General features: G+C 37.3%; 1 protein-coding gene across 5 annotated transcripts in view; it reads right to left on the bottom strand.

Moving 5' to 3' along the window:
- The window catches only part of GRIK1 (glutamate ionotropic receptor kainate type subunit 1), a 376,698-nt gene that overhangs the window by 4,357 nt on the left and 348,668 nt on the right, over positions 1 to 23,673 (bottom strand). For 4 of the 5 annotated variants that reach the window (XM_036111233.2, XM_036111232.2, XM_036111235.2 and 1 more), the window contains 2 exons: positions 18,026 to 18,251; positions 12,947 to 13,197 (listed from right to left, as the gene is read on the bottom strand). In XM_036111233.2, the coding sequence (XP_035967126.1) occupies positions 12,947 to 13,197; positions 18,026 to 18,251 (477 nt within the window). The remainder of the gene's footprint in view (positions 1 to 12,946; positions 13,198 to 18,025; positions 18,252 to 23,673) is intronic. The other variant, XM_078054366.1, reaches the window with a different exon arrangement.

The raw sequence follows: 23,673 nt of genomic DNA, 5'->3' as shown, positions 1-23,673 counted from the left end.
GGAAAATTCACTTATAAATAAATGGGTTTATGGTAATAAACTATGTTAGCGCCATTAATGCTGTTCGGGACATGGTCCAAAGAAAAAGTGTTGTGTATGTGTGCGTGTGCACATACGTGCATGTGTGCATGCACCTGCGTGTGCCTGTGACTTCTCTTGTAGAGGGAAGGAAATGGAGATACCAGTGGTCTACTAGAAACCACAAGTGAAGCTTCAACCAGCCCTGTAGCTCTTCTGGTTTTACAAGGAAAAGGATTTGCTTGTTTATTTTGCAGAAAGGCATGCCTCTTCTCCACTTCTTCTGTGTCTGTGGTGTGTCCCGAGTGAGCCCCCAATCCTTCTCTTCTCCTGCCTTCTTTTGCTTTCTTTTACCTCCCTCTTTGGCTTGATTTTTAAAAATAATTGCTGGCAGCATGGCACCTCCTTTGGATTAATCCCCAATATTTGGTTTCTTGGTACTGGTGTAAACCTGAATATACACTCTTCTTCTTTCCTGACACCTTTATCCTCATATTACAAATATTTCCCTGGAAAGGGTGGGAGGAGCTAATCGAGTTCTAGTTTTGTACCTAAAGTAAACTGTCTCAGAAAAAAAAAAAAAGTAGTCCAGGGGTGGAGAGTGATTTCTTTTAAGTTATAGGAAAAGCTGTGTGCTAAAATTTGATTTGAGTTTACAATATTGAAAGCAATATTGAAGGCTAGGCTGACTGGGAATGGCTTTCAGACTGGGTGCAAACTTGGCATCAGATTGTGAATATCAGACTGATTTGTCATAGTACATTTAACATTTATGTATTGGGTGCTTTTATTCATATTTAGAAGAACTGCTTGGAATGCATACCTTTATACCTCACATTTTGTATAGGTTTCTCTCATTACTTTATTAGGCCTCTTATTTAAAGACATTTGAAGTGGTCTGTGACATTGTCTAATAAATTTTCACACTACGTGTTGAAGAGAGATACAGATAATATTTGTGTCATCTTATAGATATAAAATCTTTCATTTTATATAGATCTGCTTTAACTTGAAAGCAAGCTCTAATCTGAAACCTTTTTGTAAAGACCATTTTTAGTAAAACAAACCAAATTTTAGTGAAATATAGAAATCAAGGAACAGATTACTGAGAAATAATGAGATTATCATCTCTGTTATTTTCCTGGTTTGGTCAAATTACTATCATAGTTGAGTGGAAGCAGTGTCTCAATGATTTTTTTCTTTTTAACAAGAAGGTCTAAGCATTCACATCCTTAACATTTTTAAACTCTGAGGTTCAATATGAGAACAAACTTAGAATGTTCAAAATGTCAGGAAAATTTTAAGGAATAAGGATGGAAGAATTCTGTTCATACATTTGCTACCTTAAGACTTTGGAAAGTCTGGTCACCTATCTGCATACATGGTTGATGTCTTCACAGGATAATTGATGATCTAAGAGCAGAGATCAGACTCCAGTGATCCCCCACTAATTATGTTAAGGAAGGGGGAGGGGAATTGCTGGAGTAGCCACGTGTACACAATCTTTGTGTGAAGTTTTTGTATCCCAGAACTCAGGATTTGGCAACCATTTGCTCTTGTTTTATCAGTTTTCTGGGTTCATTCAGAAACCCTGGGCCATTTCTCATGCAACCGTCCTTGGACTTAAAAAAATGAATTTGAGAGGGCGCCTGGGTGGCTCAGTCGTTAAGCGTCTGCCTTCGGCTCAGGTCATGATCCCAGGGTCCTGGGATCGAGTCCCACATCGGGCTCCCTGCTCGGCGGGAAGCCTGCTTCTCCCTCTCCCACTCCCCCTGCTTGCGTTCCTGCTCTCGCTATCTCGCTCTCTGTCAAATAAATAAATAAAATCTTTAAAAAAAAAAAAAAATGAATTTGAGAGGTTGGGAGTCAGCCATCATATCAGCTTCCAGAATTGTGGTTATAATTAATTGTGCCTGAAAGCTAATGAGGAAGCTGATTCTCATCTCCTGAGTCTGTGCCCAAAATTTAGGGGTAGAGGAAATCTAGACACTGAACTAGAACTTCAAAGTGTTGTCTCCTTATCCCCACCTGTGACCCAGAAGCCACTCCTCACCCAGCCCGTTTTCCTACACTTTCAATGTTTAAACTGGCTTTCCACTCTCTTCAGCCCTGTCTTCCCTTTGGCTATAGTTCATCAATCCCATTAACTCATTTTCCTAGCTCCTTTTAATTTTATGTTTACACCATCTCTATGTCCTTTCCCCTCTCATCTCCTCTATCTTATCTTTTTTTTGCCTCCACACTTGAGGTCTGCTGCCCACATCTTTGCTCTCTCAGATCCTAGCTGTAAACTAATTCTATGGATGCATACCCCAGAATTCCCTGTTTTCCAATCTGAGTTCCTTCGAACCATAAACATACACTTGTGGGAGACACAGTGACACCAGATACATGAGGATCATCTTTCTCGGGTCCATCTTTATTAAAGATTGTATTTAGAAAATTTTCTTCCATTAAAATAAATGTAAGTATATAGTGGAATGGATATATATATATACACATATATATTTGAGTTTATATATATATATATATATATATATGTGTGAGTTTATATATATTTTTTTTTTCCTTAGAATTCTTTTTTTTTTTAAGATTTTATTTATTTGACAGATAGAGACATAGCGAGAGAGGGAACACAAGCAGGGGGAGTGGGAGAGGGAGAAGCAGGCTTCCCGCCGAGCAGGGAGCCCGATGCGGGGCTCAATCCCAGGACCCCGGGACCGTGACCTGAGCCAAAGGTAGACGCTTAACGACTGACTACCCAGGCGCCCCCTTTTTTTAGAGTTCTTAAAGAAATTTTTGACTTAGGGTGGCTGCTCAGGGCTCTACACCCAAACTGTTAGGGTATCAGTTCATTCTCCTCTAACATTAGGTATAGTTTCATGGAAAACTGAAAAGTGAGGTTAACACTGGAGCAGTGCTCCATTTTGATATAAATCCATGTGCTTTTTCCAAATCTTCTGAATCTGAACCCTTTTTCCACTTTTAAAGTTATAGCAAGAGCTTTTATATGCATTGCCCTCAGGGTAAGGATGACATAGAAAGAAAAAAAAAAGTAAAATTTGCAGCTTTGAGTTCTTAAATAGATTTTTGTGGATCTATAGAAGCCACTTCAGTCTTTGAAGCTATTAATTACAACAGCCAGGTGTTTGAAAGAAGGAAAAAGAAGGCACTTTGAATTGTAAAAGTTTGCCTTAGAGCCTTCAGGGCCCAGCCGGTGGGACCGGGGATGGGGTATGAAGCTAGGACAGTTCTGTGTCTGTTTTCAAGGAGAATCGTCCAGCCAGGGGCGGGGAGAGCCTAGATGCTGAGGAATACCAGAGAGAGGGCCCCTCACTTGCCACTTCTGGGGTTAAACTCCCATGGTGTGGGATAAGGCAAATAGATGTGGGACAACTTAATAAATGGGGGAATCTGAAAACACAGGGAAATTGTGCCCACTCTCTGTCTCAGACTCAGAGGAAGCAGTTACTAGAATGCAGAGGACCTCTGAAGGGTACTCAAGAGCAGCTGAAACTTTCCACTGCCTTAGAGTGGGCACGAAAGTGGCTGATAGGTATGGAGAGGTGGCTGCAAAGTGGCCCACTCTAGTGTTATGACCAGAGAGCAGAAAGTGTTTTTGCTATGAGGATAAGCCTCAGGTGGGCCAGACATATCCAGAGGTAAGCAACTCTCCTTGCTTAAAAATGACAGGAATGTGGGTTTGCCTGCCAATCCAAAGTAGCCACAGTGCTTTTCTCCTGTCTGGAGTCACCATCAGAGGCCAATGTGAGTGTCTTCTTTGTCCTGGCTTCTTTCTGGCTTCCCTACATCTCCTGAGCCTGCCTCAGCCCTTCTTGCAAGCTCGGAGCCTACACATTTCCTGTGAATACTGGTCTCATATGTACCTGATTGGGCCCCCATGTTGAAGGCCTGGGATCATCCTAGGAAGACTGACTTTCCATTACCATATGGACAAGAGGGCCTTTCAGCAACTCAGAGGCTGAGTTAGGGCCATAAAAATAAACTTCTAAGAAATTTTTTGCATGCCCCCTCTCATATAGAGAATGGCCTTGGCCTTGAGGTAAATTGAGCCTGATGGAGGGTTTTAGTTGTTCATAGTGCATGCATGAGCTACCATGGAGTCCTTGCAGTACCAGCTTATGCCCACATGTAGTGGACATATATTTTCCTCAAGCTATAAACTTAGCTGTGCAAGAGAACTATGTGATGCCATAAAAAAATAATAACAGATCCCACCTTAGCTTAGAGGTCCCCATCTTCTAGTGGGTATTGTCAACTCAAGGTAACTCACTTTGGCTTAAAACTAAGTTTCTTTTGGTTAATGGCTCAGTTAAAACGAACCTCTCGCCACTTTCCTTCTCATTTTCTTTCCCAGGTGCATCTGGGTGTAGGAGAGTTTAATAGATGGCCTGGGCATTGGTGATAGTGGGAACAGCTAGTCTGTGGACAACCTCTGTCCTTTGGCTTCCACTAGGGTGTGGCATCCTAGGAGGTCATGGATGCTGCACTCTCTCTCTCTCTCTGCTGTGTTCTCTGAGATGTCTGTAGCCCCACTATGGTCTCCATGTCAGGTCCACACATTGAGTCTTTTCTACTCCAACCTCAACTATCAGTCCACTGCTTCTCTCAGCTCTTCCACAAGGCTTTTCATTGGGAAGCACCATGGAGTTTTGGCTGCTTTCCTTGAGATGCTCTGGGACTGAGCAGGACTATGAAGCTGTTCAAGGTTCATGGCCTAGGTGTTGTGACTCCACCATTCTGGAGACAGTTGGATGTAAAATTTCTCTTAAGTTTTGCCACCTCCTGGGCCATACCCTCCTGAACCGCAAAATAGCATTTTCTGTTTAGGATCCCCCCTGAACTTTTCTGAGGTTTCTATTTTCTTGTCTTCAAGTTGGGACTTGGCTCAGGGATGGTCATGAAGCCTTCTCTCAGGGCTTCTGGTACCAAGAAGCTTTAATGACTTCCCTTCCATTCTTCCCTTCTTTTCTAGGGGTCAAAAGCTGGTCAAGGATTGGAACATGAAGGAAGAAAACATCATTTTGTGCATTTCCCCAACCTTGGGCCTCTGGGTTTTGGCTCCTGCTAATTAGAGATAAATTATTTAAATTATATAACAATTAACTTACTCATGAAACACCTGGTTCTTGAGGCTGAAAACCACAGTTTTCAAGATTTTTGTCTATGCTACAAATCTGTAAAGCCTACTTAAAACTCAAAAGCTAGAGTTTGATTCATGTCTGGCTTGGAAGCAATACATATAAAATTAAGGGTGGAGGAGGGTAGGGGTAAAAGCAATAGACAATAAGAGCATATCAACCTTTTTCTCTGTTTCCTTTTGTCTTTAGCAGAATTAAAGTTCCATTTACAGAACAGTTTTCCCAATGTACTCCAGTCCCATTGATATCCCCTTTCTTGAACTGTGATTGAAAATGTAATCGGTTCCATAGCTTCAAATAACTTCTAGCTACATGTCTTTGTTTGGCTCGTTTGTCTGTGTGGCTCATCAAAGTCAAGAATGATTCTCCTTCGGTAGCCTTCCCTGTGTTTGTAATACTTTGCTTGTGAGTGGATGAGAACTGTTTCACTCTTTGATGCCACGAAGGCTGGTTTTCTCTATATCTAGAGCAGACCATTCCATCCTGCATCATGGGCAGGAATAGGTAATTCTGCTTATGGCAATAAGAATTTAATATGTTCAAGGTAACTGAACTTATTTGTAACATATTTGTATTTGGCCAAGCTTTTTTTTTTTTTTTTTTTTGTCCTGCTTCTATATTTTTATTTCTTTCCCACTTTTTATCAAACTTAAAAAATACTGTGGCTGGAAGAGAACTTTAAAGGTCACTCCTAATTCCATAGATAGGGAGACTGAGAATGAGGGAAGAACAATGACTTGCCCAAAGTCACATACCCATTCAGTAGCAGGACAGCAACCTGCATTCTTGGCTTGTGATTCCCAGGTCATGTTTCCATTGAGCCATTTACACTTTCTAGAGTTTGTTTGGTTTAGAAGACACTGTCATTGTACACTGGAAAGGTTATTTCTAAATAGTTATTAATTGCTTCCTGGCCTCTCTGTGAATTGGTGAATGTTTAGGTTTCCAGGCAAAGGAAAGCCTCTTTGCATAAATATAGAAACAACCTATTGAGACTTCTCCAAATCAATTGCTAAATAAAGTGATCAGACTACAGAAGAAATGAAGCCAAGGACACTTCAAGGCATCTGATAATGTTCCAAGTGATACTTAGGACTTAAGATAAATGCAAAGTTAGGGTGGGTTGTCTGTGGACAATAGTTTCTTAGTTCTTATGGTTGGTAAAGACTAAGTGATCAGGGCACCGTTCTTTTTTTTCCGAGTTGAAAAATCTGAATATTTGAAGTCTGAACACTTCAATTAAAAAATTGGGCAGAAAGGAAATTCTGGCCCTACTAACTTAAACTTAGTGGATAAATGGAACAACAGTAACTTCATTACATCACTCAGGTCTTACTCATTATTTCTGTGTGTATCTGGATGTGTATGTTGTAACATGGAGACATGGCGGTATTGTGCAATTTGGCCAATTAGTCCTATTTCGGTTGCCGATTACAAAGCTCAGATTCTGCACCACATGAAACCACACAGAACATTTGGTTTTCTATCACAAAAATGTTCTTATTTGTGCAAATAGAATTGCTTTGAAAATTTAAAGGAGAATCCCATTTTCCATGATATCAGTCTCTATGGAGAGGATTTTGAAAGCAAAAATGATTTTAATATGCTTGTGCATCTGTGCATATAAAATTCCGTAACTGTGGGAAGCATAATGAGATGGTTCCGAAAGGCAAGTTAAAACTGCAACATCAAGCAGAAATTTTTCATTATCTATAAGAGTTAATTAATAATGCCATTTGGCACAGTCAGATGTGCAGAAAATAGTGCAAGAAGTAAGAATGCTTTGTTTTCCTTTTGCTTTTCAAGGCCAGACTACTTCTAAATTGCTTACTGGGAAATAGACCTCATAATTAATGGGCTTGGAAACTAGTTGGGATTCGTTGTTTTGCTGCTTTGCCACAGATAGTTTATACAGAACATAATATAATGCTAGTCAAATGCACTAAGGTATTTGGAAATAATGTGGGGGGAAAGTTTAACTATATGATCCAGCTGATTTTCTTAAAGGCATTATCTCTACCCTGTGTTCCTTAGGTAGTTCCAATTTTGCTGGAAAAACTCTAAAATAATTCAGCTTATAATTTTAGTCTAAGACAAAATAAGCTTTATTTTTTTCCTTATTGCATTGACTTATAAACAGGCTTGTTAGGAACCAGATTGGACAACATTATGTGCTCCATAGTTCTTGATGTACTTGTTCGATCTTTTCATACCTCTCTGCTCTCTTGCTAACTTGAAACAATCTTCCTCAAGGCATAATCCACAAATAAACTGCCAGTGTTAATAAAATCTCACTCTTACCATGTAATTTGAAGTCAAATTGCTATATTCCATCTAGCTTTAAAGAAAACTCATGCTTACCAACAGTTTTAAACAGCTGTATTTAAGATTGCTGGGAGAAAACGCATGTAAAAAAAAGCTATTTTAAAAACCTCTTGTACTAAAGATAGTTTTAATAAAAACTCATGTAAATGCCCTCATTTTGGAGAAAACTGTTACATGTAAGCTAATTTTTATGAAAACTAATGTGCACAAGTAGTTTTAAGCATTCACTTTCAGATTTTGTTAAAAGTGTCAGTTTCTGGATTACACTCACTGAGAAAGAATCTATGGAGATAAAACCTGTAATCTGTATTTAAGTAATTTCCCTGAGTGATTCTGAGGTACACCAAAGTCTGAGAACTAAGGGCATAAAAAGAGAGTTTGGAAAAATTTTTTTCATGCTCAAGCCCTTTTTTTTCTAAATTTCACTTAGAATGCAGTGGCCCCTGGTGGGGCCACTATGGTCTCATCAAGTCATTTACTCCAGGTCAAGAATTGGTTGTCTAGGGCATGTATAAAAGGAAAAAGAAGAGAGTGTAAGGAACCTACATTTCTGAAATGTATGGAGGTCCTGCAAGGGAACAAAGGGTGCAGAGACCAATTAAACTTCCTATTTGATCATTTTGAGTAGGCCTAGCACCTATAACTAAATATGAAAGTTATCAATTGAATAGAATGAAATTTTTGTCTCAAAGATGTGCAGTTTCTTTTTGAGTTCTCTCTAGAGAGGATCTTTTGAATATTGAATGCCAAATATGTGCTATATATCTTGCTTAGAATTAGTGGTCATACCTCTAGAATCAATCAATAAACATCAGTGACTTACTGAATCTCAATTATATGCATGATTATGCTTTAGATCACTACTACACAATAGAATCAACTGGTTATCTTAAAAAAAACAAAACAAAAAACTATTGTCCTGCCTCCATTCCAGAATAATCAAATTAGAATTTCTAGAAACGAGATTCAAAACTTCTACTAGATCCTCACTTATTGCCGATTTGGGTCCTTATCTTCGGTGCAATGAAATTGCCCTTGATTTTTAATGCTTGTATGAGGAAATGTGGTTTTGGATATAGTTTGAACCTCTAAATTGGAAAACCTCTTTTACAAACTGACTCCGTATTAAGATGCATGATAAATTGTACTTACTGTCCACCTGACCAGAGAACAATGTTTAATTTCTCTGTAAGGAACTAACATCTGTTAACCAGTATCTTTTAACAGAATTCTTATAAATGATCTCATTTTCTATGCCATTATATTATTTCATTTAATTCTCATAGCAAATATAGGTCAACAGATTACCTTCATTTTATAATTGAGGAAATTGAAGCTCAGAGAAATTAAAAATTACCCCCAATGATCAAAACTATTTTTTATTAAATGACAGCTATGTGCCAGGCCTGGCTAATGGGTTTTGTACATTATCACTGGATGAGATACACATTATCATGCCCGTGTTCCCTGGAGCATGATCTGTAGAACAATGGTCCATCAAGATGCTTCTGGGGAAAAACAGATTCTGTTATCTAGTAAGTTTGGGAAATACTGAATACTTTCCAATCGTGTTGAAAATTCCCAATGCATCATAGCTTCTTAGACACACTGCGATATCATGCAGTAAAGGAATGTTTAGAGTAATGCTCCATGGGTCCCTTGACCAGGAAAATCTTATTTGAGTAACACTTGCCAGTGGGACCCACTGGGAAAGATACTCCTTCAATACCACTGTAGACCTAGATTTTATGTCCTGGTATTACATATTAAGAAACCAAGGCTTTAAGAAATTCAGTCACTTGTCTATGGTCATTCAGCATGTGTCTGTACTAGAACTTGCACCTAAGTTCTGTTGATTTTGAAAATTCTCTTCTGATTCTAAAATCTAGGATTCCAGGCTGCTGACTAATATCTATTTCCCTGTTAGGAAAGCTGAAATAAAATTGTTGAGAGGATTAAATGTAATGCTGTATCATTTCAAACATTTCAAAACATTTTGAAAACCATAAAATAACATATAAATATCAGAAGTAGGTAGTATACAGCTTAAAGTGGCACACAAATATTAATTTTATCCAAACCTCTGAATTACACTTTTAAAAGATAGCTCTGTAGAAAAGTGAATTTTGTTATTGCTAACCTTGATCATCCAAACTTTATCAATCACCTTTATACTTTTTGGTAGCATCTTTGATTTATTAAATAACCCTGGGGAATATAAACTTATGTAATTTGTGATTTCTATATACAGAATAAATGAATTATGAATAATAAAATATTTATCCCAACATTTGACTCTATTGATTGTGAAGATGCAAACTCTGACCTAAGACAAAGTATGTTGCTCTCACTTCAATAATAGTAAATAAATGTTGGTGTAATTTATAGATATTTTCTTAAAAGTACGTTTATTTAAAGAAGAAAGCAAGACTGAGAAACAATCAGGGCAAGAGTCAACTTTCCTAAACATGCTTTACTGGAGAAATATAACGTTGATTGGAGAGACCTGTGGTTCAAAATTTGGAACCCATTTAAAGTTAAGCAAAGAGAAGGCAAAATGCTCCATGATTGCACAGATGGCTTATCTTTACTTCTGAGAAATATGTTTTGGGGGCTAACTTCATGTGTCAAAAGGTAATCCCATTAAGGAGAACAAAGACCAACTGATCCCATACTGAGGGAAGATGAAAGGCATCTTTAATTCCCCTACTCACTGTGAAGAGGAAAGAAGCTCAGAGGGATAGCAGACATCCTTCATAACAACAAATTAAGTATGCCGTTGGTTTTCTATGTCACCAAGCTCAGTTAGAGTGGGAATTATTTACAACATTTTGAATGCAGGTGGAAAATAAATCTACAGAGATCTGTAACTAATGTGTATGGAATTTTTTTCTTCTATTTATTTTCTGCTTCTTGTCCTTCTCCCCAATATACTTGGAATGAATTGATAATGATGAAGGGTCCAGCGAAATGAGTGTGAAAGTGGCAATGCTCAGAAAAGATTGCTATGAGAACAGCCACTCTATCCTGGGTGAGTAGGAAGGGAATAAAACAACATCTTGTGAAAATATGTTCATCTATGCAGAGTGAGAGTGAGTAAGCGGAAAATAGAAGATGTTATGCATTAGTTCCTAGTTTAGGACCTTGTTTGGAGCTTGCAAGAAACAATCTGTAGCATGAAAAAAAAAATCACAGTTACTTAGAGACTTTGAGCATACTATGATCTGGACCTACAGAGGATTGTCAAGTAAATGTTATGTGAGAACTTGATGAAAATGAATTTCTACTGAGGGATCATTCTTGACTGTGTTGTGCCTTCCTGAGTGATTTTCAATTTAGCTAATGCTCTTCTGTGATGCCAGAGGTTTCAAGTTTAGTTTTCACTTTCTGGATCACGTTTTTCAATGTTTAAAATCCAAGACATCTTTGAGTCTTTGTGTAAAAAATACATTTTAAATAGTGGAATCAATGTGAGTAGAACATCAACATTGTGACGGAGTTACTACAAAAAGATAGGGTTTCAGGTAGTTTGAACGTGTGGATCTACAGAACATAAGGGAAGGGAGAGGGAAAGAGGAGAAAGAAAGGTCCACAAAGATAAAAACAATTCCACAATATTAGCATTTTGTTTTTATGCTTTGCACTGTTGAAAGTGTGGATCTACTTTTTCATGAGGGAAGACTTGCTTATTTTTAATGCGTGAATATAGAACTAAGATAACCATTGTCTTGATGGTATAGCAGATTCTGGAAAATACACATATCTTGGAGTTTCTATACCCTTAATACACCTCAGTTTCAACACAGAATGCACATCTGTTCTCAGTGCATTGAATTCAATGTCTAGAGTCTGTGAGTTTTGCTATCTTAAAGGGATAGGGAATTATGGCTATTTACGCTTAGTAGATACAGATATCATCAACAACACCAATTAGCAGAAACAATTTCTACTGGGCACAGTTTTTTTCCTTTAACTGATTACACAGTATGAACTGAGGACTGTGTCCGAATCCCTCTCTCCTCTCGAATTAATTTGCCACATTCTAAATCCGAAGATAAAGTGGTTCCAGAAGTGGAGTTGGTTGGATGGGTTTGCTTACACTGCAGTCCATAAAAGAAACAAAAAGCCTTGCATGCAAAAGAAATGAGAAAAATATAGAAAAAAAATGAATAAATCAGAAGCAAAAATGAATGTTTAAATGAAAATTCAAATAAAATGAAGCTGGCAATTATGAGAAGCACATTAAAGCATAACATATACAAGCTTTTATTTTTCAAATTAGTTGCATAAAACAAGACACCTCAAGAGCAAATTGAAAGTTAAAACAAAGCAGAACAGTCCATTTTCCCTTTTAAGCAAAGATAGTTTTCTCTAACAAAATCTAAGAAAGGGGTGCTTAATATTCTCACAATTGCCTTGTAATTGTGGGAAAATTTTCATGATAAAACGAAGTTATAATCAATCACCCCCAGCTTTGGGACTGTAAGGAGAGTTTCCACTTAAAGGAGGTGGGACTGGTATGAGATTATTAATCAGAACTGACTACATAATTTGCGAGACCCAGTGCAAAGTGAAAATGTGGAACCCCTTGATTAAAAATTATTAATAATTTCAGGACAGTGACAGCTGAGCATTAAACTAGCCCTGTTATTAATTGTTTATAGTTTCAAAATTCTAACAATAACTCTAAATTGAATGGGTGGCCTAGTGCACCACAATGGGCATGAGCTTTGTACTTTATTCACAATCATCTTATTCAGGTTGGTGTAAGTTCCTGGTGTGATTTCTATCAAAAACAAAAGTGACAGGCAAAAATGGTTGACTGTTGAAATCAACTATAATCCTAAATACAGTTTGGAAAAATAAAGTCTCTAATATATTTCATTGTCATTCTGTATAATTTATCATATTCCTGGTCCCCCCAAATTGGTGAATTATCCTTTTACAAACCATATTTTGAGAGAGGTAAATGCTCAGTTTCAAAATGCTACATTTATATCTTTATGTAAATTGCTTTGCATTAGTACATGCACTCAGCATCTAGACTTAAAGAAAGGATGGTAACATTTCTCTCAAAGATCTTTTTATATCTTTTCCAATTTTGGTTTTATTTCTTGCTTGCTTTATCTAGGGTTTCTATCTTAAGAGCAAATAACTGTTCAAGAAATTAACTGAGTTTGGAATTTCTGCACTGCCATTCCAAATAGTGCTAATTGGATTTAGTATATAAGGCGCTTCCTTCTTCTCATTAATAAATGATGGGGCTGCAGTGCCGGCAGCACCTGGCAGGGATTCAATAGCTCTTTGCTCTCAGAAATGGCTCTTCTGGGCATCTAATTCAATAGACTGTTACAAGAAAGGGCAGGCATCTTTAAACCCCCCAAACTTAAGACAGATCATGCCAACTAAAAACTACCTAGTCCTAGAAAGAGATGACTCACCTGTTCAATATCATTGTTCTTCCGTGATTTGTATATAAATTCTCCAATGGCTACAAATACAGAAAGGACCAGTCCAGCAGCCAGAACAATGAAGATGCCCCCAATATTTTCTACTCCCAGAGCACTGGCCTCTTTGTTTTCTTCCTCGGGGCAGCCATTCCCCCGCCACCACTTCTCTTTCATCATATGCAGCTTGCCCTCTTCTTGTAACTGAAGAATAGCAATAGTGATTTTATCCCGGTAAGGAGAGCCTGTAAGTAAGGTCATTTGGATATTGGTCACCAAAGGGTTGGAAGATGTCAGGAAGGATTATTGTCTTAAAGGTAACGACTCTATGGCTGTTGGGAAACCCCAGTCCACAAATTGACTGGCAAAGGGCATGGACGTTGAATTCTATATTTTGAAGGCTCTAAATAATTGGAAAGTGGATAGCTGACATGCTGAGATTAACACTTGCCCAGACTGTCTGTTCCTTTTAAATAAGGAAAAGCTGAGCCGGGAATTCTGTGACGTACCTCTGCTTCTGGTGAGGTTTTCATAAATCTTTTCCCACGTTGGGGGATTTCGTTGTTTAGATTCTATTTTTTCTCAGTTGTCTAATATTGTGACAGCCTAGCTAGATGATCACCAGTGCCATCTTGTCTTTTTCCTAGGGCAGCCGCTAGACATTTCCCAGTCTCCCTTACAGTTAATTCAGTGTGGTGAAGTGACCAGTTTCTAGCCATTCGGGGCTAAAGTGATGTATATTTCCAGTCCTATCCCACGTTCTCCCAACATGATTCTCTACTTTCTCTCTTCATTTCCCCAAATATGCAGTAGGAAGGAAAGGACTTCAAGTCACTAGGTATAGTGGAAACACCAATTGGAAGGAATTTGGGTCCCAGGATGACTGCATGAACAGTCTCTCTTTCAATGCACAGTGGACCATGGCAAGGTCAAGAAACAAACATTTATGATGTAAACCACTTGAACATGGCAGATGTTGGTTATAGTATTAGTCCATACTGACTAATATACTTAGTAACATACCATTAAGATTAGGTTTTGAAAACTTCAAAGGTTCTAAAAATTCTGCTAGGTTTGGAAAATTTGCAAGGGCTTCATTGATATCTTTTATACTCAATCTTCTAGTAATGTCACTGAACTTTTACTTATGTTAGGGTTAAACAGTACTGACATCTGTCTGTAGCCATAGCTTGCCCAGTACTGGCTTCCTATGCCAGTTTATGCAAAGGGAGAGATTAAAAGATGGTGAGATGCATTTACTCAGTTTCTCGTTGGATGCTAAGAATTTTTGTTGGTATTTCTTCTACTTAGTAGGAAGGCAGTACACCTTCACTCTTTCTGTTGCAAACTTTAAAGTTCTTCTTGGTAGAAATAAAAAATGCAAAAAATCAAATAGCAAATCGACAATGAGTCATCTTAGAACCAGAAGAGATCTTAGAAATCATATAGTCCAGTCCATGTATTTTGGCCTTGAAAAAATTTAGGATGTGGAAGTATGAGTAAAAGTACTAGTTACTGGCAGAGGCAAGGACTTAATTCACTTCCTCTTACTTCTCACTTAGTGTTATTTCCCTGAAAGCTGCTTCCTCTACCCCACAGCCTGCCCCTCTTCCTGCCTTCAGCCTCCACATACACAAACCTTATGTTCCGTGGCATGTTTTATGTTGGAAAAGCAGAAGGTTAACAGTGTGGCATTTGTCATTTTTCCTTCTTTCCTCCCAAAACTTCCTAAAGTCATTGTCAGTACTCAAAATCAAGTTTAAAAGAAGCACAAAATGTTTTGGAGTTAGATTGTGGCTTGTCAATTAGAAAAATGGATTTTTGGTGAGAAAATGGCTCTTGTAAGCCAAATTAAAAGATATTGGCTGCTTGCTTAAACACCCCCAGAATAATGGTTAGTGTCAAAATTAGCACCATTAACATACCCATAGCATGTTGAGCAATTAAGTGAACCAGGAGAGCTTCGCTTTAATGTACAAGAAAATGCTCTGAAGAGCGTTAAGAATGATTCTTAACGGTAGCGGTTGCCGCTGTAATCATAGCAGTATACACAGTGGGCACTCAATAAATGTTGACTGACGCTCTCCTTCTGCCTTCAGGCTGCGCAATACCTACAACATTTCAGACAGACGGGGATTGGATCTCCCTTTAAAGTTGTTCTCTAAGGAAGGTAATTTCCAGCCTCCTGGTAACCTGTTTAAGCTGTAACTGCTCTCATTCTCTTGAAGTTTTATTTTAAATCCCTCAGGAGGCACATTTCCAGAGCTTCTGTCCTGAGAGTCTCAAAGAAGCAAAGTCTTCAATTTTGTGTTGTGACTGAGCCCACTTTGCCAGTCTTTGACCATGTGAAAGAGTTTAGTGCTTTCAGGGAGTCAATGAGGGCAAGACCAGAATTGTGTGGAGAATTTTTTTGTATCTGAATATATTTTAGCTTCAGTGTTGTTGTTATTGCTTAAGTGGACTGAGTGACATCAGAAGTGATTTATTATTACAAGTCACTTGAAAAAATATATATGTACACACACAGATCTTCCTGAATAGCAACTGAGCTTTCTTAAAGAGTCAATTCATCATAGAAGAAACATCTCACAAATTTATCCAACAGCTGTATTCCCAATGGATGTATTCTCTCTGAGGTCTGCCATCTGTTCCAATTATTCCTTCATTGTTTTTGGTTTAAAAGCCTGACAGGTTTATAACCAGTATGAAAAATTCCTGGAGTGTATTTCTTTTTATCTAGGGAGGGGGAAGAGCTCTTCAACTTTGGAACTCGTGTGTCAGAGTATGGATGAGGATGGAAAAAAGTAGACTGCATCAGAACACTCAAATCTCTATGTCATATAATATACAATGCAGTGATACTGAGACACATTTACACGAGGGCAAGTCATTTTCAAATTGTTGCATTAATTCAGGACTGTCGCTAAAAGAAGCCCCTGGCTTCCTTTCCCTTCTCCCTACCCCCAAACTTTAACTTCAGTGTTATATTCATTCATTAGAAGAAATGTCCATTAAAAGTCTCATAGTAAAGTACAAATATTCTCAGAAGGAATGATACACAATGTTATTTTCTCTCATTATTACCAGATAGGAAATTTGGTGAGCAAGGAGTAGTGTTGAAGGTGGTCAAGGTGGGCTGATGAGGTGGAAGATAAAATGAGGGAAGTGCAGTTTTCAACTCTATAATTTAATCTAAACATAGTTCTATTATGAAACTACAGTTGCTCCTCTGAGAAGATGTAGAATATAACACAATCAATCTTAAGGTCTTGATTTTGAAGATTCAAGGAAATGTACCCACTTCCGGTACTTTTGTCTGACTTACGGCCCATTTAACTAAAATCAGCAGTTGTGTGATATAAAAAAATAGCATCTTTCTAACTCTTCCCACCCCTATTACGGAAAATGAGGTGACAAAGCTTGGTTAGGGAGATAGTAGATTGTTTTACAAAAAGAGTCATAGCATTCTTTTAATTAGTGTCTAACAATCCCACTGAGCCTCCTGCAGAACGTGTTCACTTAATCAAAGGAGAGTTTACCATTTGGGAAAAAAAATATACTCTTTACTAGCAATATTGGTATTTTCATCAGGAAAAGTTATTGAAAATAAAGGGACAAGAAAGTAGTTATAGGTTCCCTAGCTCAATCATTCTTCAGGTTTATTTAGAATACAGTCTTGATAACAATAGTAACAATAATAATAAAGTTAATTTCTCCATAGCATATGTTTCTAACACCAGCTAGACAGCAGGGAGTCAAATTGGTTGCATATTCATAGTAACGGGTAAAGAAAGTTGATCTTTATCTGGTTAATTAAATTAATATTGATCAAAAGTTGAATATGGGATATATATAGTCTTTTTTTTTAAATGACTTTGTGGTTAAGTGTCCAAACATTTAGGACAGTCCACCTAAAATCTGATTATTTTAATGAAAAATGAAACATCTAACAAACTTGTGTTCAAATTCCCACATATGCAATTGACTAGTCTGAAAGGCAGCTGTGCCCTTTGGATGACCACGTGGTCTCTAAGTTTCCATAGTTGCTACCATTCCCTATTGCTTCCTCAAGCAAACAAGTTTATTCAGTTATGATATCTGCTTAGCCTCTACAAGCATTTGAGTTTGTGATCCTTGTCTAATGTTGAGGGTTGGACTGGACAATCCCTTTCATACAACAAAAATAATAATATAAACCAGAAAAACTTATCTATCTTGGATCCTTAATAATATGACTTGACTGTAACCAAGATTTCTGCTTATTAGACTACCCAGTGGTCTAAGGTGGCCCCGGATTTCTCTCCCTTGGAATGCTTATCACAAAATTACTAATCATTCACTTGAGAAAAGCAGATTACCACCATACCCAAACCATATATGGTACAGTTTTCTATAGAGAGAGAATCCATAATTGTCCCTTAAATATAGAATATAGTTCTATATGTTAGACATGCAAGAAAACCTTGCTATATGGGTCTGTATGCCTACAAGGCAATAATATCCCTAGGGAAAACAGTAGCACAAAATACAGAAATAGGAATATTTGGAGGTTTTAGATAGTTATCCTTGATTGTATCTAACATATTGCCAAAGAATTATAATTTAATCTTTACCTTTCTTCTTTTATAGGTATAGCTTTGGTTTTACTTCTGTTGACATAGAATTCTATATGCATAATTAATTTTGTTATATTCCAATATAATTTAAGATAGAAAAACTAGATAGGCATGTATAGGTACTGAAGACAATAATGTCAAGAGGATTAATCAGGAAGATACTCTTTTAAAGATATTTTTTGAGAGTAGAATAATAAAACTGATATACTCAACTAGATATCTAATGGTAGAGCTTGAAAGAGACAGTGGGTTGAAAGTTCATTAAGTTAAATATCTGGGAATTGTCAATTCAAAACATGCTTCTGACCTACATGGGCATTTCCCTTATTGATTAGTCCACTAAAGGTATTGTAGAACTTCTCAGAGTGTGGAGTAGATATCTCTGAGTTTACTCCCTTCTATCCTTCATAATTGACATTGCCCATCTCAGTCTTGGCTCATGCCTTGCCTCTCTTACCGATAGGTGTTCCCACTCCATAACCTTTGGAGTCAATGAGGCCCCCAATCTGAGTGAGGTTGCAGTTTCTCTGTGTCACATACTCAATGCTGGTGGACTCCATCAGCAGGGCATAGTCAGTGGTGAGTACTCGTTGGATCCCGTCATCACTGTTTTTAACCAGGGCAGTCTGCTGTCTGCTGCTCATAAAAGCCCACATCTTCTCATAGGTGGATATCTTTGATTTCTGCAGGGAGAGAAAGAACACCCACCAGCAGAAGAGTGCTGAGAAAATGCGTCCTAAAGCTATTCAAAATCCCGGTGGTCCAAATAGTATAGAGATTCTTTCTTTTCACATAGGAAACCAGTATGGTTGATCCTTGAACTTCAGTTTGTAGTTGAGAAGAGCCCAATTTATTACAGGGAAACATTAGAAGCACTGAGGCAGCTATGGAGGAAAAGGAGATCTTACAGATTAGCAATATAAGACATTGGCTCAAAGTCCTTTTGTTGTTAGGGAAGAAAGAACACTGGTATCGATGACAGCATTTGCCTAATGAATTGAGGCCACTAAGAACAAATCCTCAAGGCATACTGGATCAAGGCACGACTAGCTCACTCCAGGACTCTACCCATTGACTCCATTTCCCTTCATGCCCTAACTTCAGCAGGTACTGTTTTACTATTTTCTGGTATGTACGTCTCTATTCCTGATACAGCGTGCCTTTGTTGGGGACAGCCCTGAGATAAATCACATGCTATTGCTGCTTTGTTTATGAAAGAACTGCCATTCACTCTTATCTTTTCTGGAAAACTTAGAATACAAATATTCTTTACAAGTTAAAATTCAGATCAGAAAATTCTTCGTACTGTATATGCTTTTTTATGTACATATTCAATTTTAATTGCAACTCTTTTTTAGAAAATGAGGACTGAATATTTCATTTCAAAGTGTTCTATGATGTCTTTCCCCTTATTCTTCAGCTTTTTGATAGATTCAATAATAAACCATAAATATGATGCATATGATACATGCATCTATACATTCCATTATCTCATTATCTTACTTTCTTTGTTAAAATATACTGCCTTAGTTTTCATATTGCTTGGATATGGACTTTCTATTCTTTTGAATAATGATCTATGACTAGACATTTACATTTTACTCTGTAATTTCCATATTTTTCCAATTTTTTTCTGAATTTGTCTTCATTTGCATCAACACTCCCCTCCATTTATCTTGAAAATGAAAAACATTATGGAAATGACTGATAATTCTGAGCTAATTCCAGGCCCCACACATGAGACAGCTTCTCTGGCAGGCATAGGGCGTATCATCTCAGGAGTGCAGAGAAGCTTCAAACATGATTTGGGGCCATAAGCAATAAATGGAATACCTGTGGAATCAACTCTGGCGTGGTTATTCATGCTCAAGTGTTCCTGGGGGCTCAGTTAATTCCTAACTCTATTTAGGACCTGGGTTAATGCTGTAGGCTTTATGAGTTAAGGGAGGACAGATGGCTTTATTTTGGATTGTTAGGCATTTGAAGATCCCCCTGAGAAAGGTCTTGTGAGACAGACAACAATTCAATAAACAGTACCTTATAGATACTGGTATTTTATGGAAGCCATTCTATCATGATTAGGCCCCTGTGAATTATTCCTCAACCCCAGAGATATCTGCAAATTGGAGCTCATGTCTCCATGACAAAGGCATGGTTTTTGGTATCAGGGTCAATGCCTCATTTGTTGTGTGATTTCAACCTCTATGAGGTGGATAATGCTAAATTTGTAATAAAGAGCTACTCGAAGGAATACGGGGAGGTCAGTCTGTCTTTTGGTAGTAAATGCACAGCTGGGAAAATTCTTTCCTCCTTCAGGAAACTACGTTAAAGGAAAATAATTTTCTTAGAAGTATGAAATTTTAAAGTTGTCAGAGACTTTAGAAATTGACTCATTCAAACTGCTGTTTTCACAGAGGAGGAAATTTTGGTATAGAAGGCTTGGAGACTTCAGGAAAGTCACAGAACTAGTCAGCATCAAAGCTAATACTGGACCCCAGGACTCCCAATATCCAATTCAATGCTCTTTCCACTGGACCATGATGATCTTAGGGAAGTGGACGTCCTTATTGCCAAATTTCCCCTGAGAATGATTTTATTTTTTGATTTTTTAAAGATTTTATTTATTTATCTGACAGAGAGAGACAGAGAGAAAGAGGGAACACAAGCAGGGGGAGTGGGAGAAAGAGAAGTAGGCTTCCTGCTGAGCAGGGAGCCTGATGTGGGGCTCAATCCCAGGACCCTGGGAGCATGACCCGAGCTGAAGGCAGACGTTTAACGACTGAACCACCCAGGTGCCCCTGAGAATGATTTTAATCTTATTTGCTCTACCTTTGACAATAGCCTAAATTCATCGCCTTGTATTATTCCCTGAAGAAGTTTGCTATTTTGTATCATGTTAACACAAACTCAGAGTCAGCCTCCACATTAAAAAAAAATCCCATGAAATATCCATTTTTAATCATATTTAACTTTTATTATTAGAAATGAATGTTGTAAATAGTTAAAAAAAACTGGATTTTTATTTTAAGGAAGTTGAGGACAAAACAAAGTAAATGATGGGTTCCTTCATGGTAAATGGACAAGGACTTGAAGGACAGGGAGGGAGATGAACAGATTCAACGCAAAACCTACAAGCCTGTCATTGAGCCCCATTAGGTATGTTCTCAAATTATCTTCTGTGGGGGGTTGTCTAATTTCTCAATACATGGCAGACCTATCTGTGGTCTTACTACATGTGACTAGCATACAGCTTGTATAACATGTGGCTCATCAAGAGCACGCAACAGCCTTCAAAGTAATCTACACTCAAGGAGAAGTATCCACTGATCATGTACTTGGTGCTACCACGATATCCATGAACTACAAAAATTCTCAATTACTACTCTCAATTTCTTTTCTTGTCTCATCACAGCTTGATAAAACAACGTTTGCTGAATTAGCATGTTCTTCATACCACAGTTTGAGTAGCTGGAGGTCATGGATTTAATTCAACCATATCTACTTCTTTCTTCTCAGAGTAGAAGGTTGTTCTTGATCTGAACTCCCTGTGGTGCTGGAAGGGAAGTCTAGCTGGCATGGACTCCTTTGAAGCATTGAGGGCAGAACTGTTTCTTAGTAAGAAAACTACCACTTGGTAGAGGACTTGGTCAAGTGGAAGGTACAGGAAACATTCTAAATTTCTTTGACCCCCTCCTGCTATTCTTGTTGGGGCTTAATGATGGCAAACAAAATGGAACAGAGAATAGAACCCTTCTGCTTCCAGTTAAAGTTCTTTCATCATTTAGAAATTTTGCTCTTGTGGGGCTCCATTGTTTTCCACATTTGGAATTATAGACTATTTGAGAAGCTGAGGAGCTTAGATATACAGAAAGACTCCCAAAATGTGGCTACAGAATAACCTTTTTAACTGTTAGAAATACCTGTAGGTGGCTCAAGCACCTTAGGACACAGTTTTCCACCTTTGAAACCTACAGGAAGAACTTCATGGTTGGAAGAGTTTCCCTTAAGGATTCTTCAACCCCTACGTTCTACTTTTTGGACCAACTCCTTCATTTTTCTTATGCAGGTCCTGACTTTGGAGACATACAGAAGGTCACATTTTGTTAGTGAAAGAGCCAGCACAGAATGAGGGTCTCTTTCTTCTTTACTCCTGAGTTCTGTCCTGTGTGATGCCCTGTTATGTAATGTTTATTTTTTGTTAGGTCAAAAAGTACTACTTTGGTAGTAGTTAGATTGATTCCTTTTTAATAGATTTTCCATTTTTAAGACACAAATCTTAATAATTCTTAAATGGAACTGTTTGAATGGCAGATATTTTTGCGCTTCTAAATCGTCTGTAGTCTCAGCCTGCTAAATCATTTTAAATAATATATATTTAAAAAATAGAAACAGTGAATACCTCTTGTTTCAATGACTATGTCAAAGGTTAATTAGAATATTTGTAAAGTACTCTGAGCTTCTTAGCAAAAGTACCTAAAACTGAAAAGGCTTCATTTATTAAATCTGAAATCGTCTATCTTTTTTTTTTTTTCAAATATTGCAAGAGCATCAGGTTTAGATAATTTCATTTTGCCAGTTAAACCTGATTATGTGGCTATTCTGTTGCTGACGAAACATTATTGGCAAAGATTAAGCATATTTTCATCTAAAATCTGTTATAAGGGAGTGTTACTATATCTCCATTTGATGACCATCATTTATTTCTCCTTTTCCCCCTATGGTGCATGCAAGTTAAATACTCACTGGGAAATGATTTACAATGTGTCTGTGCTCAGTTAAAAAGTACTTATTGAAAATAGTAATAATCACCAGAACATGCAGTGTCTACTGTTTGCCAAGCACTGTTCTAAGCGCTTTGTGTGTATTAATTCATTTAATCTTTACAGTGATCATATGAGAAAGATGCCATTTTTATGCCTCTTTTATATGTGAGGAATCGGGACACCACATGAGGAAATGATGAAGCCAGGATTTGATTCCAGCAATCTGGCTCCAGGCTCTGTGTTCTTAACCAACAGGGAATTAGCTATTTGTTTCAATACACCGAACAACAAACTCACGGTTTGGTTAATGTTTTAACAGCTAAATTTTCTAAAGAAATAATTGTAGTAAGTAGCAGTGCTATTTTTCTACGATAATCAGAACTGTTGCACCTCTTGCAGTCGGCATCTAATGTACGGAGCTATATACATAATTTAGGCAGCTTACATTTTATAGACAAAAAATTAGATTGTATTTTCAGAAGTGTGACACTTGGAACTTAGAAGGAAGTGTGGATATTGTTTCTATTTTTTCCTTTAACAGTTTTTTATGTTTCATATAATTCTGTTGTTTGCAGTTGCAGGGTTTCTGCTATAACATGTAAAACAGGTGTAAATTCTATAGTGTAAGATGGTCTTAAGACCGATAGAACCTCCACTTTATAGACATATCCTTCTAATATATCATTTTTACTGAGATAAGCATTATTTATCACATTATTTCTTCAACCAGGTTATAGGGCTTCTACACTGGAGATATATAATCTTAATACTTAGTAGAATGAGTAATTGTGCAATTCTGCTTAAGACCAATATGTCTGAAGACTTACATATAGATCCATGTTTATATATGATTATTTATACATATATCCATAACCCCACATGCATACATACACACTGGGGATAAATTATTCATATTTAATCTTTGTAATCTTATCAAAAATGCTATTATGAATATGGTGAATATATGCATGTTGAACAAATAAAATGCCAAAAACAGTTACATTTTAAAATCTTCAAGTTACTTTTTCTTTAGAGAAATCCTGATTTAAGATAAATCTTAAAAATCAGCTAAAGACCTGGAAATCATCTATGTAGAAATGCAAGTTTTGAAGCAGATGCATCAGAGGTAAATAGTTTGTCTTTAAAATAACCATTTTCTTTAACTCACAATTAAGTATATTATTTCATTAAATAATATTTTCTCATGGAATTTTAAAAATATGATTTAATTTGCAAAAATCCCTTCGAAAGGAGATCTCAGAAGAAAGCATTTATACTTATAGTGAGGGCCTCTGTCTTTCAAATGTATGTAATATGAGCATTGCAGTTGATCATGCTCTTA

Source organism: Halichoerus grypus, chromosome 1, assembly GCF_964656455.1.
Source record: "Halichoerus grypus chromosome 1, mHalGry1.hap1.1, whole genome shotgun sequence".
In the NCBI taxonomy this organism is placed as follows: domain Eukaryota; kingdom Metazoa; phylum Chordata; class Mammalia; order Carnivora; family Phocidae; genus Halichoerus; species Halichoerus grypus.
The sequence above is the reverse complement of the archived record's forward strand: the minus strand, read 5'-3'. Positions and strand labels throughout refer to the sequence as shown.